Source organism: Salvelinus namaycush, chromosome 2 (genome assembly GCF_016432855.1).
Source record: "Salvelinus namaycush isolate Seneca chromosome 2, SaNama_1.0, whole genome shotgun sequence".
NCBI lineage: Eukaryota > Metazoa > Chordata > Actinopteri > Salmoniformes > Salmonidae > Salvelinus > Salvelinus namaycush.
Genome location: NC_052308.1, coordinates 49,016,521 through 49,037,745, shown reverse-complemented (window position 1 = coordinate 49,037,745; position 21,225 = coordinate 49,016,521). Strand labels below are relative to the sequence as shown.

Below are 21,225 nucleotides of genomic sequence, written 5' to 3'. Positions count from 1 at the left end.
GGATATGTATACCTAGTATGTCCACATCCCCGTCAGACCATTTTATTGGTAAACTACACGGTAATGCATTTTTCTTGTGATCTAATATGTAATATAGTACACTTATCATAATTTGGTTTTAATCCAGAGAGGTTAGAAAAAGTATCTAGATCCTCTAAGGCTTTGGAGGGATTCTAATTGTGGATTTGAAAGAACAGGAATCATCAGCGTACAATGACACCTTTGTTTTTAAGCCATGGATTTCTAATCCCTTAATATCATTGTTGGATCTCATTTTAACACCTAATATTTCAATGGCAATAATAAATAGATATGGACAACCATGTTTTACTCCTCTTGATAGTTTAACACTTTCTGAGATGTAGCCATTATTTACTCTTTCACACCTAGGGTTACTATACATAATTTTAACCCAAGTTGTAAGAGATTCTCCAAAATTGAAATATTCCAGGCATTTATATATAAACTCCAGTCATACTTTATCAAAAGCCTTTTCAAAGTAGTCTATGAAAACCAGGCCTGGTTTCCCAGATATTTCAGTGTTCTATTGTTTCCAGTACTTGTCTTATATTATCTCCAATGTATCATCCATGTAAAAAACCTGTCTGATTAGGATGAATAATATCTGACTTAACCTGTTTAATTCTATGCGCTAAGCATTTAGCTAGAATTTTTACATCACATCACTGAAGTGTAAGAGGCCTCCAATTTTTTTAATTGACTGGATCTACTTGACCACTGTCTGAAAGTGTAACTTAAAGTGGGTACAGCCTCAGTGTTCACAGTAAACGCGCTCTGGAAGTTGTACAGAATTTTCACAACGTTCAAGTTCGCGCTCAGCAGACCCGAAATTTGCTCAGCACCTCATTTTTTTGGAGGGAATATTGGTCAAGACCCTGGTGAGTCTAATAAGCACGCAGATGAGCTTCCCTGAGATGGTTTCTGACAGTTAGTGCAGAAATTCTTCGGTTGTGCAAACCCACAGTTTCATCGGCTGTCCAGGTGGCTGGTCTCAGACGATCCCACACGTGAAGAAGCCTGATGTGGAGGTCCTGGGCTGGCATGGTTACACGTGGTCTGTGGTTGTGAGGCTGTTTGGAAGTACTTCCAAATTCTCTAAAACAACGTTGGAGGTGGCTTATGGTAGAGAAATGAACATTCAATTCTCTGGCAACAGCTCTGGTGTACATTCCTACAGTCAGGCATAAATTGCACGCTCTGTGACATCCGTGACATTGTGTTTGTGTGACAAAACTGCACATTTTAAAGTGGCCTTTTTCCTTTTATTGTCCCCAGCACAAGGTGCACCTGTGTAATGATCATGCTGTTTAATCAGCTTCTTAATATGCCACATCTGTCAAGTGGATGGATTATCACCTTGCAAAGGAGAAATGCTCACTAACAGCGATACAAAAATTGTTGTGCCTAAGATTTCCAATAATTTCATTTTTTTATGTAGAAAACTTTTGGAACATTTCTGGGATCTTTTATTTCAGTCATGTGATATCAGCTCATGAAACATGGGACCAACACATTTTGCATTTATATATTTTTCCAGTATATTTTGGAGGAGGAAATAACCTTCAAGAAGAAGAACAGTTGGGTGACAACAGGGGGAATGAGAGAGAAGCGCTTTGGGCCGCTTGTCTTTTAATTCACTATGGCCCAGGAGTGTGTGTGCGTGTCTATGTGAGTGTGTTTGTGTGGAGGCTTTTGTCTGATGTTTTGTGTCAGTGGGCCTCTGTTTGTTTGATGTGTGTGTGTGTGTGTTGTGTTAGTGTCAGTGTGAGTGGATAGGAGTTTGTTTGGCTTTGATAGTGAGTCGCTCTTTGTAGACAGATGGTATACCCTCAGATCTCTGTGGTCGGACGACATGCAATATTGCCAGAAAGAAATTCCCATTGAACTTTGTTTGGAGCTCTACAACAGATCACTGTGGCTGCCTCCCAAATTACACACTATTCCAGAGTGCGACATTCAGGGGGTCTATATTTTTCTTCACGGGACCTCCTATGGGCCTAATAGTAAAGACATGTCATTTAACGGTAAAAACATTTGTATTACCTTCCATTTGGCATGAACACAACCAGTCGAGATGTTTTCATCTTATTTTCTGTCATGGATCCCTCCGGAACTTTCATTACACACACCTGTCCCCGATTCCCACTGATTAGTACTTGTATAAGTGTGACCTTTGGTTTCCATTGGGCTGTCGTTTATTGTTACAATTACTTTTGGTGCGTGTGAGTACCTGTGCTGTGCGATTTGGGCTTTCGTGCCCTTGTGGATTGAGCAGATGATTACGGGTCTCGTCCAGTGTGTTAATCAGTGTGCGCGTGTGTTATTTATTCTAGGTACTCCTCGCTCTTTTGTTTGGGTTTCAACCCTGTGTTTTGTTTAGTGTTTGTTTGGTCTTCGTCCCTGTGTCTTTACACGGCACGCCATAATTTTGGTACAATAAAAACCCCTATTATGCATTCCTGCGCGCTGTCTCCCGAATCTCTTCATACCAACGTGACATTTTCAAACAAATCACTTCAAAAAGTAGGCTACCTGCGCATGTTCGTCCACTCCAAAATAATTCCGGCGTCCAAACAGTGCATTGTGCTCCATTTGATGAATGGAAAGAACTATTACAAAACACCAAAAAGTTTTATGATATTCGGGGATTGTCACTGGGTCTACACTTTTGTAGCCTGAATTATGTGATGCGTCTTGCTGACAAAAGCACCGCTCTAGTAGAAAGAAAAGTTGGCACACCTGAAAAGGTGCTGATATAAGGGGCTGTCAAATTAAATAAAATGTTATTGGTCACATACACATATTTAGCAGATGCTATTGCGGGTGTAGCGAAATGCTTGTGTTCCTAGCTCAGTGCAGTAGTATCTAAATACAATTCACAACAATACATACAAATCTAAAAGTAAAATAAATATTAGATTTAGCCATGTCGGAGTGGCATTGACTAAGATACAGTAGAATATAATATAGTATATACATATGAGATGAGTAAAACTGTTTAAACTTTATTTAAACATTATTAAAGTGACTAGTGTTCCATTATTAAAGTGGCCAGTGATTCCAAGTCTATGTATATATGTATATAGGTGCAGTCCCGGGATGACAAGTGCAGACATATAAAGATGTTTTCTTTTAAGACCATGACACAGAGGTGGGGGTGTTTGTTTAATTTGGAATAAACTTTTATTTAAATATTTGCCACTGTAGCAGTACAAATTGCGAGAGTGTGACTTTGTTGCATTAAGGGGGGCTCATGTCTCATTCAGACCTCCCTGGGCCCCCCGTAATTCACACTCTGCCCTATTCCCTTTATAGTGCGCTGATTGTGAACAGGGCCCATAGGGTTATGGTTAAAAATAGTGCACTATACTGTATAGGGAATACAGATGTAGGATCTTAATTTGAGCCAGTTTGCTACAGTAGGAAAATAATCCTGCAGCAACAGGAAATGTGAATTATTATTATAATTAATGGACATTGTTTGTAGGGGTTGATACATTTTTCATTAGGGAAAATCAAGTCTGACATTTTAAAATGGAAATTACAAATTTTAGAAGCCTTTTTAAACCTTGAATACACTTCTAGGGAAGCACAGCCGCAAGCTGCCCAGTGACACAAGCCTATCAGACAAGCTAAATAACTTCTATGCTCGCTTTGAGGCAAGCAACACTGAAGCATGCATGAGAGCATCAGCTGTTCAGGATGACTTTGTGATCACTCTCTCCGTAGCCGATGTGAGTAAGACCTTTAAACAGGTTAACATTCACAAGGCCGCAGGGCCAGACAGATTACCAGGACATGTACTCCGAGCATGCGCTGACCAACTGGCAATTATCTTCACTGACATTTTCAATCTGTCCCTGACCGAGTCTGTAATACCAACATGTTTCTAGCAGACCACCATAGTCCCTGTGCTCAAGAACACCAAGGTAACCTGCCTAAATGACTACCGACCCGTAGCACTCACGTCTGTAGCCATGAAGTGCTTTGAAAGGCTGGTTATGGCTCACATCAACACCATTATCCCAGAAACCCTAGACCCACTCTAATTTGCATACTGCACCAACAGATCCACAGATGACGCAATCTCTACTGCACTCCACACTGCCCTTTCCCACCTGGACAAAAGGAGCACCTATGTGAGAATGCTATTCATTGACTACAGCTCAGCGTTCAACACGATAGTGCCCTCAAAGCTCATCACTAAGCTATGGCCCTGGGACTAAACACCTCCCTCTGCAACTGGATCCTGGACTTCCTGACGAGCCACCCCCAGGTGGTAAGGGAAGGTAACAACACATCTGCCACGTTGATCCTCAACACGGGAGCCCCTCAGGGGTGTGTACTTAGTCCCCTCCTGTACTCCTTGTTCACCCACGACCTCATGGCCAAACATGACTCCAACACCATCATGAAGTTTGCTGACGACACAACAGTGGTAGGCCTGATCACTGACACCGATGAGACAGCCTATATGGAGGAGGTCAGAGAAGCGGCAGTGTGGTGCCAGTACAACAACCTCTCCCTTCTTTGTGAGCAAGACAAAGGAGCTGATCGTGAACTACATGAAAAGGCGGGTCCGAACAGGCCCCATTAACATCAACGGGGCTGTAGTGGAGCGGGTTGAGAGTTTTAAGTTCCTTGGTGTCCACATCACCAACGAACTATCATGGTCCAGACACACCAAGATAGTCGTAAAGAGGGCATGACAAAACCTTTTCCCCCTCAGGAGACTGAAAAGATTTGGAATGGGTCCTCAGATCCTCAAAAAGTATGGCAACTGCTAAGCCTTCAACCGCAAGACACTACAGAGGGTAGTGGGCACGGCCCAGTACATCACTGGGGCCAAGCTTCCTGCCATCCAGGACCACTATACCAGGCGATGTCAGAGGAAGGCCCCAAAAATGGCCAAAGACTCCAGACACCCTAGTCATAGACTGTTCTCTCTGATATCGCACGGCAAGCGGTACCGGAGCGCCAAGTCTAGGTAAAAAAGGCTTCTTAACAGCTTCTACCCCCAAGCCATAAGACTCCTGAACAGCTAATCAAATGGCTACCCAGACTATTTGCATTGTCGCCCTCCCCCACTTTTACACTGCTGCTACTCTCTGTTTATTATCCATGCATAATCACTTTACCTCTACCTACATGTACATACTATTACCTCAACTAACCTGTAGCCCCGCACATTGACTCGGTACTGGTACCCCCTGTATATAGACTCTTTATTGCAATTTTATTGTGTTTCACATTTTTTACTTTAGTTTATTTAGTCAATATTTTCTTAACTCTATTTTCTTAAAACTGCGCTGTTGGTTAAGGGCTTGTAAGTAAGCATTTCACGGTAAGCTCTACATCTGTTGTATTCGGCGCATGTGACAAATAAAATTTGATTTGATTTGTAATTCCATCTCAATAGTGTCTGTGTCCCTGATATATGGAGCTAGCTACGCAAAGCCCTCAAGTCATTTCATTGATTAATTTTGACTCTGGCCATGGTTACACACACACACACACACACACTCACAACATGGCCGACGCCAGAACGAATCCGTTGGACGGGCATTTGATTTCCATAGCGGGGCACATTTCTTTCACTTTTTAAATGTTTTTTTTATAGTAAAGACATCTAATTTAACTGTAAAAATCTATTACCTTTTAATGTGGTATGAACACAACCAGTCTTGATGTTTTCATCTGATTGTCAAATATATCACTTCATTGGCGACACGTTAGTTTTGTTTTTGGGGAAGCTTACAATTTATCCTACCATTTCTACAATCTGCGTGCCAGTTTTCATATGAACATTTTTGTGGAACAGTTTTATTTCAATAATACATTTTTGTTTCTCAAAATCATTGTCACTTGGTTAATAATAAAAATCACAATTAAAATGATACAAATCTAAAAGCTAAAATTCAACTAATGCCGGAGCACCAGCCTCTGCCATATGGACACAATGATACACCGTGATCCATTGGCGGCTAAAGAAATGAGCGCATGGAACTCAGAGATAGTCTATAGGCAAATGCAGCAGTAGCCCATTGTCCATTGTCAACTAAGTAAAAATACATAAAGCCAACAAATAAAAATTGAAGAAAATATCATGATATAAATTCACGTACTGTCACGATCGTCTTCTTGAGAGAGATTGGACCAAGGCGCAGCGTGTGCAAAATACATCTCTTTATTGTGAAAGAGAGAAAAACACGAAAACGAACACTATACACAAACTAACAAAAACAACAAACGACCGTGAAGCTAAATAACGTAAGTGCACAGACAAGCCACAAACGTTCAACATAGACAATTACCCACAAACACATGATGCCCATGGCTGCCTTAAATATGGCTCCCAATTAGAGACAATAAACCACAGCTGTCTCTAATTGAGAACCAATCTAGGCAGCCATCGACATACAAACACCTAGACAAGACATTACCCCATTAAACCTACAAACCCCTAGACAAACCAAAACACATACTTCACCATGTCACACCCTGACCTAACTAAAATAATAATGAAAACAAAGATAACTAAGGCCAGGGTGTGACACGTACTTTCAATCGCGTTCCTCTCTCTACTCCGCCTGTCTGACTCCCTTTCGATCTGTCTCGAATTCAGTTATTGCTGGTGAAGTGCAACATTGTATCAAATCAATCAACTGGGTCCTGCTAAAGCTGTTGCTAGTGAACTTGCAAAATTGTACCAACTAGCCTATTCTGAGCCCTTGGAGTTTCTGTACCAGCTCAGGCGCATTCACTCCCTCAACATTAACAGGACAGAGAAACCAGGCACATACTCATTTCTCACATGGAGCACTCTAAACAAAAGACAATGAAAATTTTTACAAAACACTATGATGTTTATGAAATAAACCAATACTTGTTTCTCACAAGTGTAGCAGGTTGTGAACTCTGCAAATAATGTTTCCACTCTGAGAATGCGGAATGGTAAATGACTGTAATTAATACATGCATTAACAGGAATTCGTGTAACCAAATGACAGGATTAACAGTACATTTATTACTGGTGACGTATGTAATGAAAAATGTATAAAAAGAAACAATCAAAGGGCAAAACATTCACACAATTAAAGAATGAATGCACAAGAATTGGCGGGAGACAGCAGAGAGCATTCTGGAATGCATGTATTCTGGAGTGCATATATCTTCACCACCCCTCCCTCCCCTTGTTCTTGTCTCAACATGTTGAGTGATTTGATTTATTACTGTACAGACAAGAGTGCATGTATAATTTTGGCAAATGTATTTCAATGTACTTTAGGGGAAGCTTAGCTTATAGCCTGTTGGATGCGCCGCCTTTTCAAACAATGGTTTACTGTCGCACGTTTGTCAAAAATAATTCCAATTACTGTATGTAGCCCATGTATCTGATTCTGTTTGGCCAAAAAGAGTATGACATGCCATACTCTTTTTGGCCAGACAGCATCAGATACATGGGCTACACATACTGAGACAGAGGGGCGCTGTTTTGCTATCGGATGCTTTATCTGAGATTGATGGATCTTTCTGTCAGCGCAAATCTCGGTCAAATAAATTATCGATATTTACATATTTTATTTGGATGGGCAAGGACGTACGGGAGGGCGGGCCAGGCCCCTTAAGGTCCGGCCATAATGCAGGCCCTGACTCACACACACACACACACACACACACACACACACACACACACACACACACACACACACACACACACACACACACACACACACACACACACACACACACACACACACACACACACATTGTTTATTGATGATGCTCGCCTGCCCTCTGCTCTTTCGGGGGGAGAGCCCTGCTGGTCAAATGGATTATGGACTTGAACTCCTTCTCTCCTTCTATAAAAGACGGTGTGCGTGTTTGTGCATGCACATGTGTGTAGGAGAGCGGATATAATGATTGGATACGGAGGGGTCCTGGACTTCAAACCCAAGGTGGGACACTGTAAAGGTGGAAGCTCAGTGGTCATGGGGTAACCTGGCCTTTCATGTCCACTTTGGTCCGTTCTGTCAAGTGAGACCATTGAACCAGAGTTCAATTGAAGCCAGAGTGGGGTCGACGGCTATCATATAGCACTGTGAGACGCTGAGAAAGAAAAGTGTAGCGGTAGCCTTGTGCTCTTTTAACACGAGCTGACTTGGATTGGCCCTATGTTTTTGGCATGTTGAAGCTCAGTGTAATACTATACAGTGTGCAACCTTTTTCTTGTGAGATCAAGTTCTGTAACGCTGTGGCAGACCTGTGTTTTCATTCAGTGATTATGGGTTTGAATAAATAACTGCTATAGCCTGCCGCCATCACGCTTTCCCTCTTCTTTCAAACTACCCGTGAGTTCTATTGGCTGCTGTATTTAACATTGAGGAAAAAAAGAGCTTGCGTCCCTCTTAGAATGGGTTGAGCTCTTAAAGACTATTCCATCTTCATTTGGACTTTTTTTCACCCCTCATCCCTCCATCAAAAGGGTTGTCAATGCCCTCATCTCCTTAGGAGTAGTTAGGGAACATCTTAAAATAAATAATAATATATGCCATTAGCTAACGCTTTTATCCAAAGCAACTTACAGTTGGAGTTACATACATTTGTTGTATGGGTGGTAACTGCCGGAATCGAACCCACAATGCTGGCATTGTGTAACAGATGTGAAATGGCTAGCTAGTTATCGGTGGTGCACGGTAATAGCGTTTCAATCGGTGACGTCACTAGTGGTTCCCCTTGCTCTGCAAGGGCCACGGCTTTTGTGGAGCGATGGGTAACGATGCTTCGTGGGTGACTGTTGTTGATGTGTGCAGAGGGTCCCTGGTTCGCGCCCGGGTCGGGGCGAGGGGACGGACTAAAGTTAAACTGTTACAATTGCAAGTGCCATACTCTACCAAATGGGCTACAGATGACCACTAATGATTTGAAGTGCTTGATGGTTGACTGTTCCCTCATCCCCTCAGAAGTGCTATTCTTGGGGTCTTGACAGTTCCCTCCTTTCCTTAGAAGTGTTTATCCTTGGGGCCCTAGGGAGGTCGGGATGGTTGTACTGACCAGGTGACAGAACTCCTGAAAAGACAACCCATCAGATGCCCACCCACCCTTATTGGACAACACACTCAATCTAAATCCTTAAATGTTTCAGGACCCCCTCTCTCACCACCCTCCATCCATTGCCCCCTCCTTCCATCCCTCTCTCCCTCACTCCATCCCTCTCTCTCTCTCTCAACTGGCCAATTACACTCCATGAAGGCTCCAATCTCTTTCTTGAACCCACTTAACCGTCCCCAAACTCTCGACCCAGGTGTTTTCTTTCCCTTCTTCCTCCCCTTCCTCCCTCCTTCCTCTACTCCTTTCTCATCCATCTCGGTATTTATTTATTTAGTTTGACCCTGTTTTTCCTCCTTTTTCTTCTTCTTCTCTTTTCCTTTGAAGAAGGGAGCGGAGAGGATGGGATGTGCTGCGCAGGGCTGGGTCTTCACGGCTGGTTGGTCCCACGGTGGTTGCATTATGCTGATTGGTTTCTGTGTGCGACGTGTTGGCTGTGCTCCCCTTTGATGTGGCGTGATGGCGTGCTGTGCCAGGGTGGCACAGAGTATAGGAGGAGGAGGAGAAAAAGCAGAGGAGGGGGACGGAGAGGAACAAGAGGGAAAGGAGCACCTCCTAAGTGGCCCTTTATCGCCACTTAGGAGGTGCACTGTAAACGTTCCCAATCTTGAAGAAAGGAGGATGGAGGAGAGGTTGGGAATCCATCTGTTATATTGTTCAGAGTAGCTGTCCAGTTTTGGATAAGATATCTTCATATCAGACCTGGGTTCAGTATAACTTTTTGTCATCTCAAAGTCTGTGGTTTCTGAGTTATGCTAACCACATTGCAAGGGCAATGCCCCTGAGGAGATAAATAAAGTTGTATTGAATAAGGACCATCTGTTTGTCACACTTTGACAGTAGTCTATGCTTGTATAGTCTATGTTGTGTGAAGTGCTGTAAAATATTTAAGAAACAATACTTTAAAGTACTACTTAAGTATTTTTGGGGGGTATCTGTACTTTACTCTTTATATTTGACAAATTTTACTTCACTGCATTCCTAAAGAAAATCATGTACTTTTTACTTCATATATTTTCCCTGACACCTAAAAGTACTCATTAAATTTTGAATGTTTAGCAGGACAGGAACATGGTCCAATTCACGCACTTATCAAAAAAACATTCGTGGTCATCCCTACTGCCTCTGATCTGGCAGACTAACTAAACATAAATGCTTGTAAATTATGGCTGAGTGCTTGAGTGTGCCCCTGGCTATCCATAATTAAAAAAGCAAGATAATTGTGCCGTCTGGTTTTCTTAATATAAGGAATTTGAAATGATTAACACTTTTACTTTTGAATCTTAAGTATAATTGAGCTATGACATTTACTTTTGATACCTAAGTATATTTCAAACCAAATACTTCTAGACTTTTAATCAAATAGTATTTTACTGGGTGACTCACGTTTACTTGAGTCATTTTCTATTAAGGTGTCTTTACTTTTACTTAAGTATGACAATTGGGTACTGTTTCCACCACTGGCTGTAGATACTAATAGCCTAAGTGTGAATGTGTCTGAAAGCTATGCAGACCTTCAGTGGCTATTGAAGCATGGCCATGAAAACATGGCATCTCTTAGCTCCCTAAAGGACCTGAGCATAATATAATTCTGGAAATATTCTTGCAAGATTATGGTGCAATGCATCTGTGTCAATGGGGTGCAATGCATCTGTGTCAATGGGGTGCAATGCATCTGTGTTAATGGGGTGCAAGGCATCTGTGTCAATGGGGTGCAATGCATCTGTGTCAACGGGGTGCAATGCATCTGTGTCAATGGGGTGCAAGGCATCTGTGTCAATGGGGTGCAATGCATCTGTGTCAACGGGGTGCAATGCATCTGTGTCAATGGGGTGCAATGCATCTGTGTCAATGGGGTGCAATGCATCTGTGTCAACGGGGTGCAATGCATCTGTGTCAATGGGGTGCAATGCATCTGTGTCAATGGGGTGCAGTGCATATGTGTCAACAGGGTGCAATGCATCTGTGTCAATGGGGTGCAATGCATCTGTGTCAATGGGGTGCAATGCAAAGCAATTGATGCGTCAACATTTGAATTGTATCTGTTCCTATTCAAATAACTGAAAGCCATACTGTGTCTAATGCATGAATTTGAATGAAGCATTCGGGTACTTGGTATTCATTATTAATGATATTTATTAATTTTCCTCCCACTCGCTCTCTTTCCCTCTCTTTTTCTCCCTCCACAGTTGTAGTGTTGTACGTTCAAGGCATCGGGACAAAGGAGTGGAGAGAGGTGAGTGAAAGGACTATTTATTATTGATCTTATACAGTATGTTGTACTGTATCAACATATACTGAACAGAAATATAAACGGAATATGTAAAGTGTTTGTCCCATGTTTCATGAGCTGAAATAAAAGATCCCAGAAAAGTTCCATACGCACAAAAAGCTTATTTCGCTCAAATAATATGCATTCATTTGTTTACATCCCTGTTAGTGAGCATTTCTCCTTTGCCAAGATAATCCATCCACTTGACAGGTATGGCATATCAAGAAGCTGATTAAACAGCTCATTTCATTTTTTTAAATGTTTTAATTTCATCTTTATTTAACCAGGTAGGCTAGTTGAGAACAAGTTCTCATTTGCAACTGCAACCTGGCCAAGATAAAGCAAAGCAGTTCGACACATACAACAACACAGAGTTACACATGGAATAAACAAACATACAGTCAATAATACAGTAGGAAAAAAAGTCTATATACAGTATGTGCAAATGAGGTAGGATAAGGGAGGTAAGGCAATAAATAGGCCATGGTGGCGAAGTAATTACAATATAGCAATTAAACACTGGAATGGTAGATGTGCAGAAGATGAATGTGCAAGTAGAGATACTGGGGTGCAAAGGAGCAAGATAAATAAATAAATACAGTATGGGGATGAGGTAGTTGGATGGGCTATGTACAGGTGCAGTGATCTGTGAGCTGCTCTGACAGCTGGTGCTTAAAGTTAGTGAGGGAGATATATATCTCCAGCTTCAGTGATTTTTGCAGTTCGTTCCAGTCATTGGCAGCAGAGAACTGGAAGGAAAGGCGGCCAAAGGAAGAATTGGCTTTGGGGGTGACCAGTGAAATATACCTGCTGGAGCGCATGCTACGGGTGGGTGCTGCTATGGTGACCAGTGAGCTGAGATAAGGCGGGGCTTTACCTAGCAGAGACTTGTAGATGACCTGGAGCCAGTGGGTTTGGCGACGAGTATGACGCGAGGGCCAGCCAACGAGAGCGTACAGGTCGCAGTGGTGGGTAGTATATGGGGCTTTGGTGACAAAACGGATGGCACTGTGATAGACTGCATCCAATTTGTTGAGTAGAGTATTGGAGGCTATTTTGTAAATGACAACGCTGAAGTCGAGGATTGGTAGGATGGTCAGTTTTACGGGGGTATGTTTGGCAGCATGAGTGAAAGATGCTTTGTTGCGAAATAGGAAGCCGATTCTAGATTTAATTTTGGATTGGAGATACTTAATGTAAGTCTGGAAGGAGAGTTTACAGTCTAACCAGAAACATAGGTATTTGTAGTTGTCCACATATTCTAAGTCAGAACCGTCCAGAGTAGTGATGATGGACGGGCGGGTAGGTGCGGGCAGTAATCGGTTGAAGAGCATGCATTTAGTTTTACTTGCATTTAAGAGCAGTTGGAGGCCACGGAAGGAGAGTTGTATGGCATTTAAGCTCGTCTGGAGGTTAGTTAACACAGTGTCCAAAGAAGGGCCAGAAGTATACAGAATGGTGTCGTCTGCGTAAAGGTGGATCAGGGAATCACCAGCTGCAAGAGCGATTACACAGGTGCACCTTCTGCTGGGGATGCCACAGATGTCTCAAGTTTTGAGGGAGTGTGCAGTTGGTATGCTGACTGCAGGAATGTCCACCAGAGCGGTTGCCAGATAAATGAATGTTAATTTCTGTGCCAATGTTAATTTCTGTGCCAATGTTTATTTCTCTACCAACGCTGTTTTAGAGAATTTGGCAGTACGTCCAACTGGCCTCACAAATGGAGACCACATGTAACCACGCCCAGGAACTCCACATCTGGCTTCTTCACCTGCGGGATTGTCTGAGACCAGCCACCCACACAGGTGATGAAATCGTGGGTTTGCACAACCGAATAATTTATCCACAAACTGTCAGAACCCGTCTCAGGGTAGATCATCTGCGTGCTCGTTGTCCTCACCAGGGTCTAGACCTGACTGCAGCTCTGCGTTGTAACCGACTTCAGTGGGAAAAGGCTCACTTCCGATGGCCACTGGAACGCTAGAGAAGTATGCTCTTCACGGATGAATCCTGGCAGAAGGCAGACAGCGTGTATGGCATCATGTGGGCGAGCGGTTTGCTGATGTCAATGTTGTGAAAAGAGTGTCCCATGGTGAGCGGTAGGGTTATGGTATGGGCAGGCGTAAGTTACGGACAATGAACACAACTGCATTTTATCGATGGCAATTTCAATGCTCAGAGATACCATGACGAGATCCTGAGGCTCATTGTCATGCCATTCATCAGCCGCCATCACCTCATGTTTCAGCATGATAATGCACGCCCCATGTTGCAAGGATCTGTACACAATTCCTGGAAGCTGAAAATGACCCAGTTCTTCCATGGCCTGCATACTCACCAGCCATGTCACCCATTGAGCATGTTTGGGATGCTCTGGATCAACAGTGTGTTCTAGTTCCCGCCAATATCCTGCAACTTCATACAGCCATTGAAGAGAAGAGGCCACAGGCCACAATCAACAGCCTGTTCAAATCTATGCGAAGGAGATGTGTCGCTCTGCATGAAGCTAATGGTGGTCACACCAAATACTGACTAGTTTTCCGATCCAGGCCCCTACCTTTTATTTAAGGTATATGTGACCTACAAATGCACGCCTGTGTTCCTAGTCATGTGATATCCATAGATCAGGGCCTGATGAATTCATTTAAATTGACTGATTTCCTTTTATGAACTAACTCAGTAAAAGCTTTGAAATTGTTGCATGTTGCATTTATATTTTTGTTGAATGTATATATGCCCTTGGAAGAAAAAGTAATTATTTGAAATTATAGATTTTACAGGTATCATACAGTATCTCAAGAGAATGTCTACTGAAGACCCAATGCTGTAGGGCTGGCTTTCATAAGGTGAATCGTCACATCGGTTTCAAAAAGTGATGAATTTCACAACAATATATAATTTCTTTGCAATGGTATTTTGAAACGAACGCCATCGATTCGACTTATAAAACCCAGTCCTAGTAGAAATTATATATACTATATATCTTTTTTATGGTGCTAAAACCTTTTTGCAACAGTATGAAACTCAGTTCTATGGATTCTTCAGTTGTTATTCTCCAGAGGTACTGAATAAGATGAATGGAACGGTAATGTTTGCCTGGAAATGCAGGGAAAATGCACTCATGGTAACACTGTCTGGTCCTCAGGTGTCAAAGCATGTGGCCATCTCTGAGACAGGGTATGATTTCACAGAGGGGAAGACAAACATGTAGTCTACAGGAGTATACAGTGCATTCGAAAGTATTCAGACTCCTTGACTTTTTCCACATTTTGTTACGTTACAGCCTTATTCTAAAATGGATTAAATACTAAAAAATCCTCAGCAATCTACACACAATACCCCATAATGACATAGTGAAAAGAGGTATTTAGACATGTTTGCTAATTTATTCAAATTTAAAATAGAATTACCTTATTTAAATAAGTATTCAGACCCTTTGTTATGAGACTCGAAATTGAGCTCAGGTGCATCCTGTTTCCATTGATCATCCTTGAGATGTTTCTACAACTTGATTGGAGTCCACCTGTGGTAAATTCAATTGATTGGACATGATTTGGAAGGCCCACACCTGTCTATATAAGGTCCCACAGTTGACAGTGCATGTCAAATCAAATCAAATTGTATTGGTCACATATTTAGCAGATGTTATTGCGGGTGTAGTGAAATGCTTGTGTTCCTAGCTCCAACACTGCAGTAGCATCTGACTGGGGCAGCAGGTAGCCTAGTGGTTAGAGCGTTGGGCCAGTAACTGAAAGGTTGCTGGATCAAGTCCCTGAGCTGACAAAGTAAAAATCGGTCTTTCTGCCCCTGAGCAAGGCAGTTAACCCACTGTACCCCGGGCACCGAGGATGTGGATGTCGATTAAGGCAGCCCCCTGCGCCTCTCTGATTCAGAGGGGTTGGGTGTTAAATGCAGAAGACACATTTCAGTTGAAGGCATTCAGTTGTACAACTAACTATGTATCCCCCTTTCCCTAGCAGTGCAGTAGTATCTAAAAACGATTCACAACAATACACACAAATCGAAAAGTAAAAGAATGGAATTATGAAATATATAAATATTAGATTGAGCAATGTTGGAGTGGCATTGACTAAAATACAGTAGAATAGAATACAGTATATACATATGAGATGAGTAAAGCAGTATTTAAACATTATTAAAGTGACTAGTGTTCCATTCTTAAAGTAGCCAATGATTCAAAGTCTATGTATACAGGGCAGCAGCCTCTAAGGTGCAGGGTTGCGTAACCGGGTGAAAGCTGGCAAGTGATGGCTATTTAACAGTCTGATGGCCTTATGATAGAAGCTGTTTTTCAGTCTCTCGGTCCCAGCTGACCTCGCCTTCTGGATGATAGTGGGGTGAACACGTTGTGGCTCAGGTGGTTGATGTACTTGATCTTTTTGGCCTTCCTGTGACATCGAGTGCTGTAGGTGTCCTGGAGGGCAGGTAGTTTATCTCCAGTGATGCGTTAGACAGACCGCACCACCCTCTGGAGAGCCCTGCGGTTGCGGGCGGTGAAGTTGCCATACCAGGCGGTGATACAGCCCGAAATTATGTTCTCAATTGTGCATCTGTAAAGGTTTGTGAGGGTTTTGGGGCCAAGCCAAATTTCTTCAGCCTCCTGAGGTTGAAGAGGTGCTATTCGCCACACTGTCTGTGTCGGTGGATCATTTCAGATCGTCAGTGATGTGTACGCAGAGGAACTTGAAGCATTCCACTTTCTCCACTGTGGTCCCGTCGATGTAGATAGGGGCGTGCTCCCCCTGAAGTCCACGATCAGCTCCTTTGTTTTATTGCCGTTGAGTGAGAGCAAACATCAAGCCATAAGGTAGAAGGAATTGTTTGTTGAGCTCTGAATCAGGATTGTGTTGAGGCAGAGATCTGTGGAAGGGTACCAACATATTTCTGCAGTATTGAAGGTCCCCAAGAACACAGTGGCCTCCATCATTCTTAAATGGAAGAAGTTTGGAACCACCAAGACTCTTCCTAGAGCTTGCCGCCCGCCCAAACTGAGCAATTGGGGGAGAAGGGCCTTGGTCAGGGAAGTGACCAAGAACCCGATGGTCACTCTGACAGAGCTCCAGAGTTCCTCTGTGGAGATGGGAGAATCTTCCAGAAGGACAACCATCTCTGCAGCACTCCACCAATCAGGCCTTTATGGTAGAGTGTCCAGACGGAAGCCACTCCTCAGTAAAAGGCACATGGCAGCCCGCTTGGAGTTTGCCAAAAGGCACTGATGAATCCAAGATTGAACTCTTTGGCCTGAATGGCATCACGTCTGGAGGAAAACTGGCACCATCCCTATGGTGAAGCATTGTGGTGGCAGCATATGGGGATGTTTTTCAGCGGCAGTCACTGAGAGACTAGTCAGGATTGAGGGAGAGATGAACAGAGCAAAGTGCGGAGAGATCCTTGATGAAAACCTGCTCCAGAGGGCTGAGGACCTCAGACTGGGGCGAAGGTTCACCTTCCAACGGGATAATGACCCTAAGCACACAGCCAAGACAGCGCAGGAGTGGCTTTGGGACAAGTCTCAATGTCCTTGAGTGGCCCAGCCAGAGCCCGGACTTGAACCCAATCAAACATCTCTGGAGAGACCTGAAAATAGCTGTGCAGTGGCAGTCCCCATCCAACCTGACAGAGCTTAAGAGGATCTGCAGAGGAAAGTCCCCAAATACAGGTGTGAAAAGCTTTTAGCATCATACCCAAGAAGACTTGAGGCTGTAATCGCTGCCAAAGGTCATCAACAAAGTACTGAGTAAAAAGGGTCTGAGTGCTTATGTAAATGTAATTTTTCAGTTTTTTTATTTGTGATACATTTGCAAAAAAAACAACAAAAAAAACAGTTTTGCTTTGTCAATATGTGTTAATACATTTTAGAATAAGGCTGTAACTTAATAAAATGTGGAAAAAGTCAAGGGGTCTGAATACTTTCCGAATGCACTGTATATGGCTCTGGAATGCACTGTATATGGCTCTGATAATGTGATTCTCATTACAGAAGTGGTCTACCTGTAGTGCCTTAGTGGGTGGAGGGAATCGACCACACACTTTATCAATTAATAATGGTTATTCAGCATTGTTAGCTGAATATCTTCTTATGGCTGGGATCCCGTTAACGGGATCGATATGACACCAGCCAGTGAAAGTGCAGGGCGCCAAATTCAAAACAACAGAAATCTCATAATTAAAATTCCTTAGACATACAAGTATTTTACACCATTTTAAAGATAAACTTGTTGTTAATCCCACCACAATGTCCGATTTCAAAAAGGCTTTACGACGAAAGCACAACATATCATTATGTTAGGTCAGCACCTATTCACAGAAAAACACAGCCATTTTTCCAGCCAAAGAGAGGAGTCACAAAAAGCAGAATTAAGGATAAAATTAATCACTAACCTTTGATGATCTTCATCAGATGACACTCATAGGACTTCATGTTACACAATACATGTATGTTTTGTTTGATAAAGTTCATATTTATATCCAAAAATCTCAGTTTACATTGGCGCGTTATGTTCAGTAATGTTTTGCCTCCAAAACATCCGGTGATTTTGCAGAGAGGCACATCAATTTACAGAAATACTCATAATAAACATTGATAAAAGATACAAGTATTATACATGGAACTTTAGATAAACCTCTCCTTAATGCAACCGCTGTGTCAGATTTTTAAAAAAACAGTACAGCGCTCAGAGCCCAAACAAGCCATGAAGATATCCGCCATGTTGTGGAGTTAACAGATGTCAGAATAGCATGATAAATATTCACTTACCTTTGATGATCTTCATCAGAATGCTCTCCCAGGAATCCCAGTTCCACAATAAATGTTTTATTTGTTCCATAAAGTCCATCATTTATGTCCAAATACCTCCTTTTTGTTCGCACGTTCAGAACACAATCCAAACTCACGACGCGCGGGCAAGTCCATGCGAAGGTTCAGACGAAAAGTCATATTACAGTTCGTAGAAACATGTCAAACGAAGTATAGAATCAATCTTTAGGATGTTTTTAACATAAATCTTCAATAATGTTCCAACCAGATAATTCCTTTGTCTTCAGAAATGCAATGGAACGCAAGCTAACTCTCTCACGTGAACGCGCCTGGTCAGCTAATGGCACTCTGCCAGAGCCCTGACTCAAAGAGCCCTCATTCCCCCCTACTTCACAGTAGAAGCATCAAACAAGGTTCTAAAGACTGTTGACATCTAGTGGAAGCCTTAGGAAGTGCAATATGACCAATATCCCACTGTATCGTCGGTAGGCAAAGAGTTGAAAACCTACAAACCTCAGGTTTCCCACTTCCCGGTTTGATTTCTTCTCAGGTTTTTGCCTGCCATATGAGTTCTGTTATACTCACAGACTTCATTCAAACAGTTTCAGAAACTTCAGAGTGTTTTCTATCCAAATCTACTAATAATATACATATATAAGCAACTGGGCATGAGTAGCAGGCAGTTTACTCTGGGCACCTTATTCATCCAAGCTACTCAATACTGCCCCCAGCCATAAGAAGATATACAATAACAATGCATTCAAAAGTAACTTTTCAAAATGCCTGTGTTGCAGCAATGTTACATTGTTAATGTGACACTCTCTCGCAAGTTCATTAGCAATCATCTAACAATAACCCATGTAATAAAATGAGAAAAGAAAACTGAAATATGCCCCAGATGGTGAAGATACTGTGTAGCTATCTATATATTTAGCAGTACATGTTTTATCCACGTGTGCTAATGCACCCAACTGTAGGAATCTAAGCATTCAGATGATGGTGAACCAGGGATGTTGAAACAACAAGGAAGACCCTCTATTGAATGAACAGTTTCATTTTTCGAGTGAGATCGTGGCTATTACTAGGGCATAATCAAGGCATAATAGGGCCTAAAAGGGTGGAACCGAGCCTAACTGGGCTTAACTGGTCTGAACAGGTTCTATCCAGTTCCTATTAGGATTCTCTCCCATCCTCTGGTCTAGGGACTCCATAATAAATCACAATTCTTGTCAGTCAGACACAGCCAGAGGGAAGGCTTAACCATGCATGTGTGTGTGAAATGCTCTGTGACAGTCACATTGAGAAAAAGCCTCATACAAATAGAATTGAATTGGCAAAAGTCATTCAAGATAAGTATTGGTTTTTGGAGTGAGTGATCAAAACATTTTTGTTCACCCAAAAATAATTTGGGAAGCGGTCCTTGAAAAGCTATTGGAACGAACCTAAGGGAGCAAAAGCATAGGATATGTGAACGAGGAGTATTGTGATGTGCTTTCTCTCTCCTCGGGATGTAAAAATGAATGACAATTAATAGGATTTTTTGGAACCAGGGTTACACATGTAACCGTTTTTGCTGTTGTTGCTCCTGATGCTTTCCTATATCTCTCAGATGCATTTAGACACCAAACCATACTTCCTTTTGATTTATTTTTGGACTATCTGTTTTGCCATGTATCAATTTGTTATTCAATGCATTTCTATGGGCTAACAGCAGTAAGGCCAAATTCAATGTTACATCAAATATAAACAGTTGAAGTCGTAAGTTTTACATACACCTCAGCCAAATACGTTTAAACTCCGTTTTTCACAATTCCTGACGTTTAATCCAAGTAAAAATTCCCTGTCTTAGGTCAGTTAGGATCACCACTTTATTTTAAGAATGTGAAATGTCAGAATAAGAGTCGAGAGAATGATTTATTTCAGCTTTTATTTATTTCATCACATTCCCAATGGGTCAGAGGTTTATATACACTCAATTATACACTCCTTGCTCGCACATGCTTTTTCAGTTCTGCCCACAAATTTTCTATAGGATTGAGGTCAGGGCTTTGTGATGGCCACTCCAAAACCTTGACTTTGTTGTCCTTAAGCCATTTTGCCACAACTTTGGAAGTATGCTTGGGGTCATTGTCCATTTGGAAGACCCATTTGCGACCAAGCTTTAACTTCCTGACTGATGTCTTGAGATGTTGCTTCAATATATCCACATCATGTTCCTACCTCATGATGCCATTTATTTTGTGAAGTGCACCAGTCCCTCCTGCAGCAAATCACCCCCACAAGATGATGCTGCCACCCCCGTGCTTCACGGTTGGGATGGTGTTCTTCGGCTTGCAAGCCTCTCCCTTTTTCCTCCAAAGATAATGATGGTCATTATGGCCAAACAGTTCTATTTTTGTTTCATCAGACCAGAGGACATTTCTCCAAAAAGTAAGATCCTTGTCCCCATGTGCAGTTGCAAACCGTAGTCTGGCTTTTTTATGGCGGTTTTGGAGCAGTGGCTTCTTCCTTGCTGAGCGGCCTTTCAGGTTATGTCGATATAGGACTCGTTTTACTGTGGATACAGATACTTTTGTACCGGTTTCATCCAGCATCTTCACAAGGTCCTTTGCTGTTGTTCTGGGATTGATTTGCACTTTTCGCACCAAAGTACGTTCATCTCTAGGAGACAGAACGCGTCTCCTTCCTGAGCGGTATGACGGCTGCATGGTCCCATGGTGTTTATACTTGCGTACTATTGTTTGTACAGATGAACATGGTATATTCAGGCATTTGGAAATTTCTCCCAAGGATGAACCAGACTTGTGGAGGTCTACAATTATTTTTCTGAGGCCTTGGCTGATTTCTTTTGATTTTCCCATGATGTCAAGCAAAGAGGCACTGAGTTTGAAGGTAGGACTTGAAATAAATCCACAGGTACACCTCTAATTGACTCAAATTATGTCAATTATCCTATCAGGAGCTTCTAAAGCCATGACATCATTTTCTGGAATTTTCCAAGCTGTTTAAAGGCACAGTCAACTTAGTGTATGTAAACTTCTGACCC

At 42.3% G+C, this 21,225-nt stretch overlaps 1 protein-coding gene across 1 annotated transcript in view; it reads left to right on the top strand.

The window, feature by feature from the left end:
* The window catches only part of LOC120026419 (copine-9-like), a gene marked incomplete at its 3' end in the record, with an annotated part of 199,560 nt that overhangs the window by 36,412 nt on the left and 141,923 nt on the right, over window positions 1-21,225 (top strand). Inside the window, exon 3 of the mRNA XM_038971280.1 lies at window positions 11,319-11,365. Within this exon, the coding sequence (XP_038827208.1) occupies window positions 11,319-11,365 (47 nt within the window). The remainder of the gene's footprint in view (window positions 1-11,318; window positions 11,366-21,225) is intronic.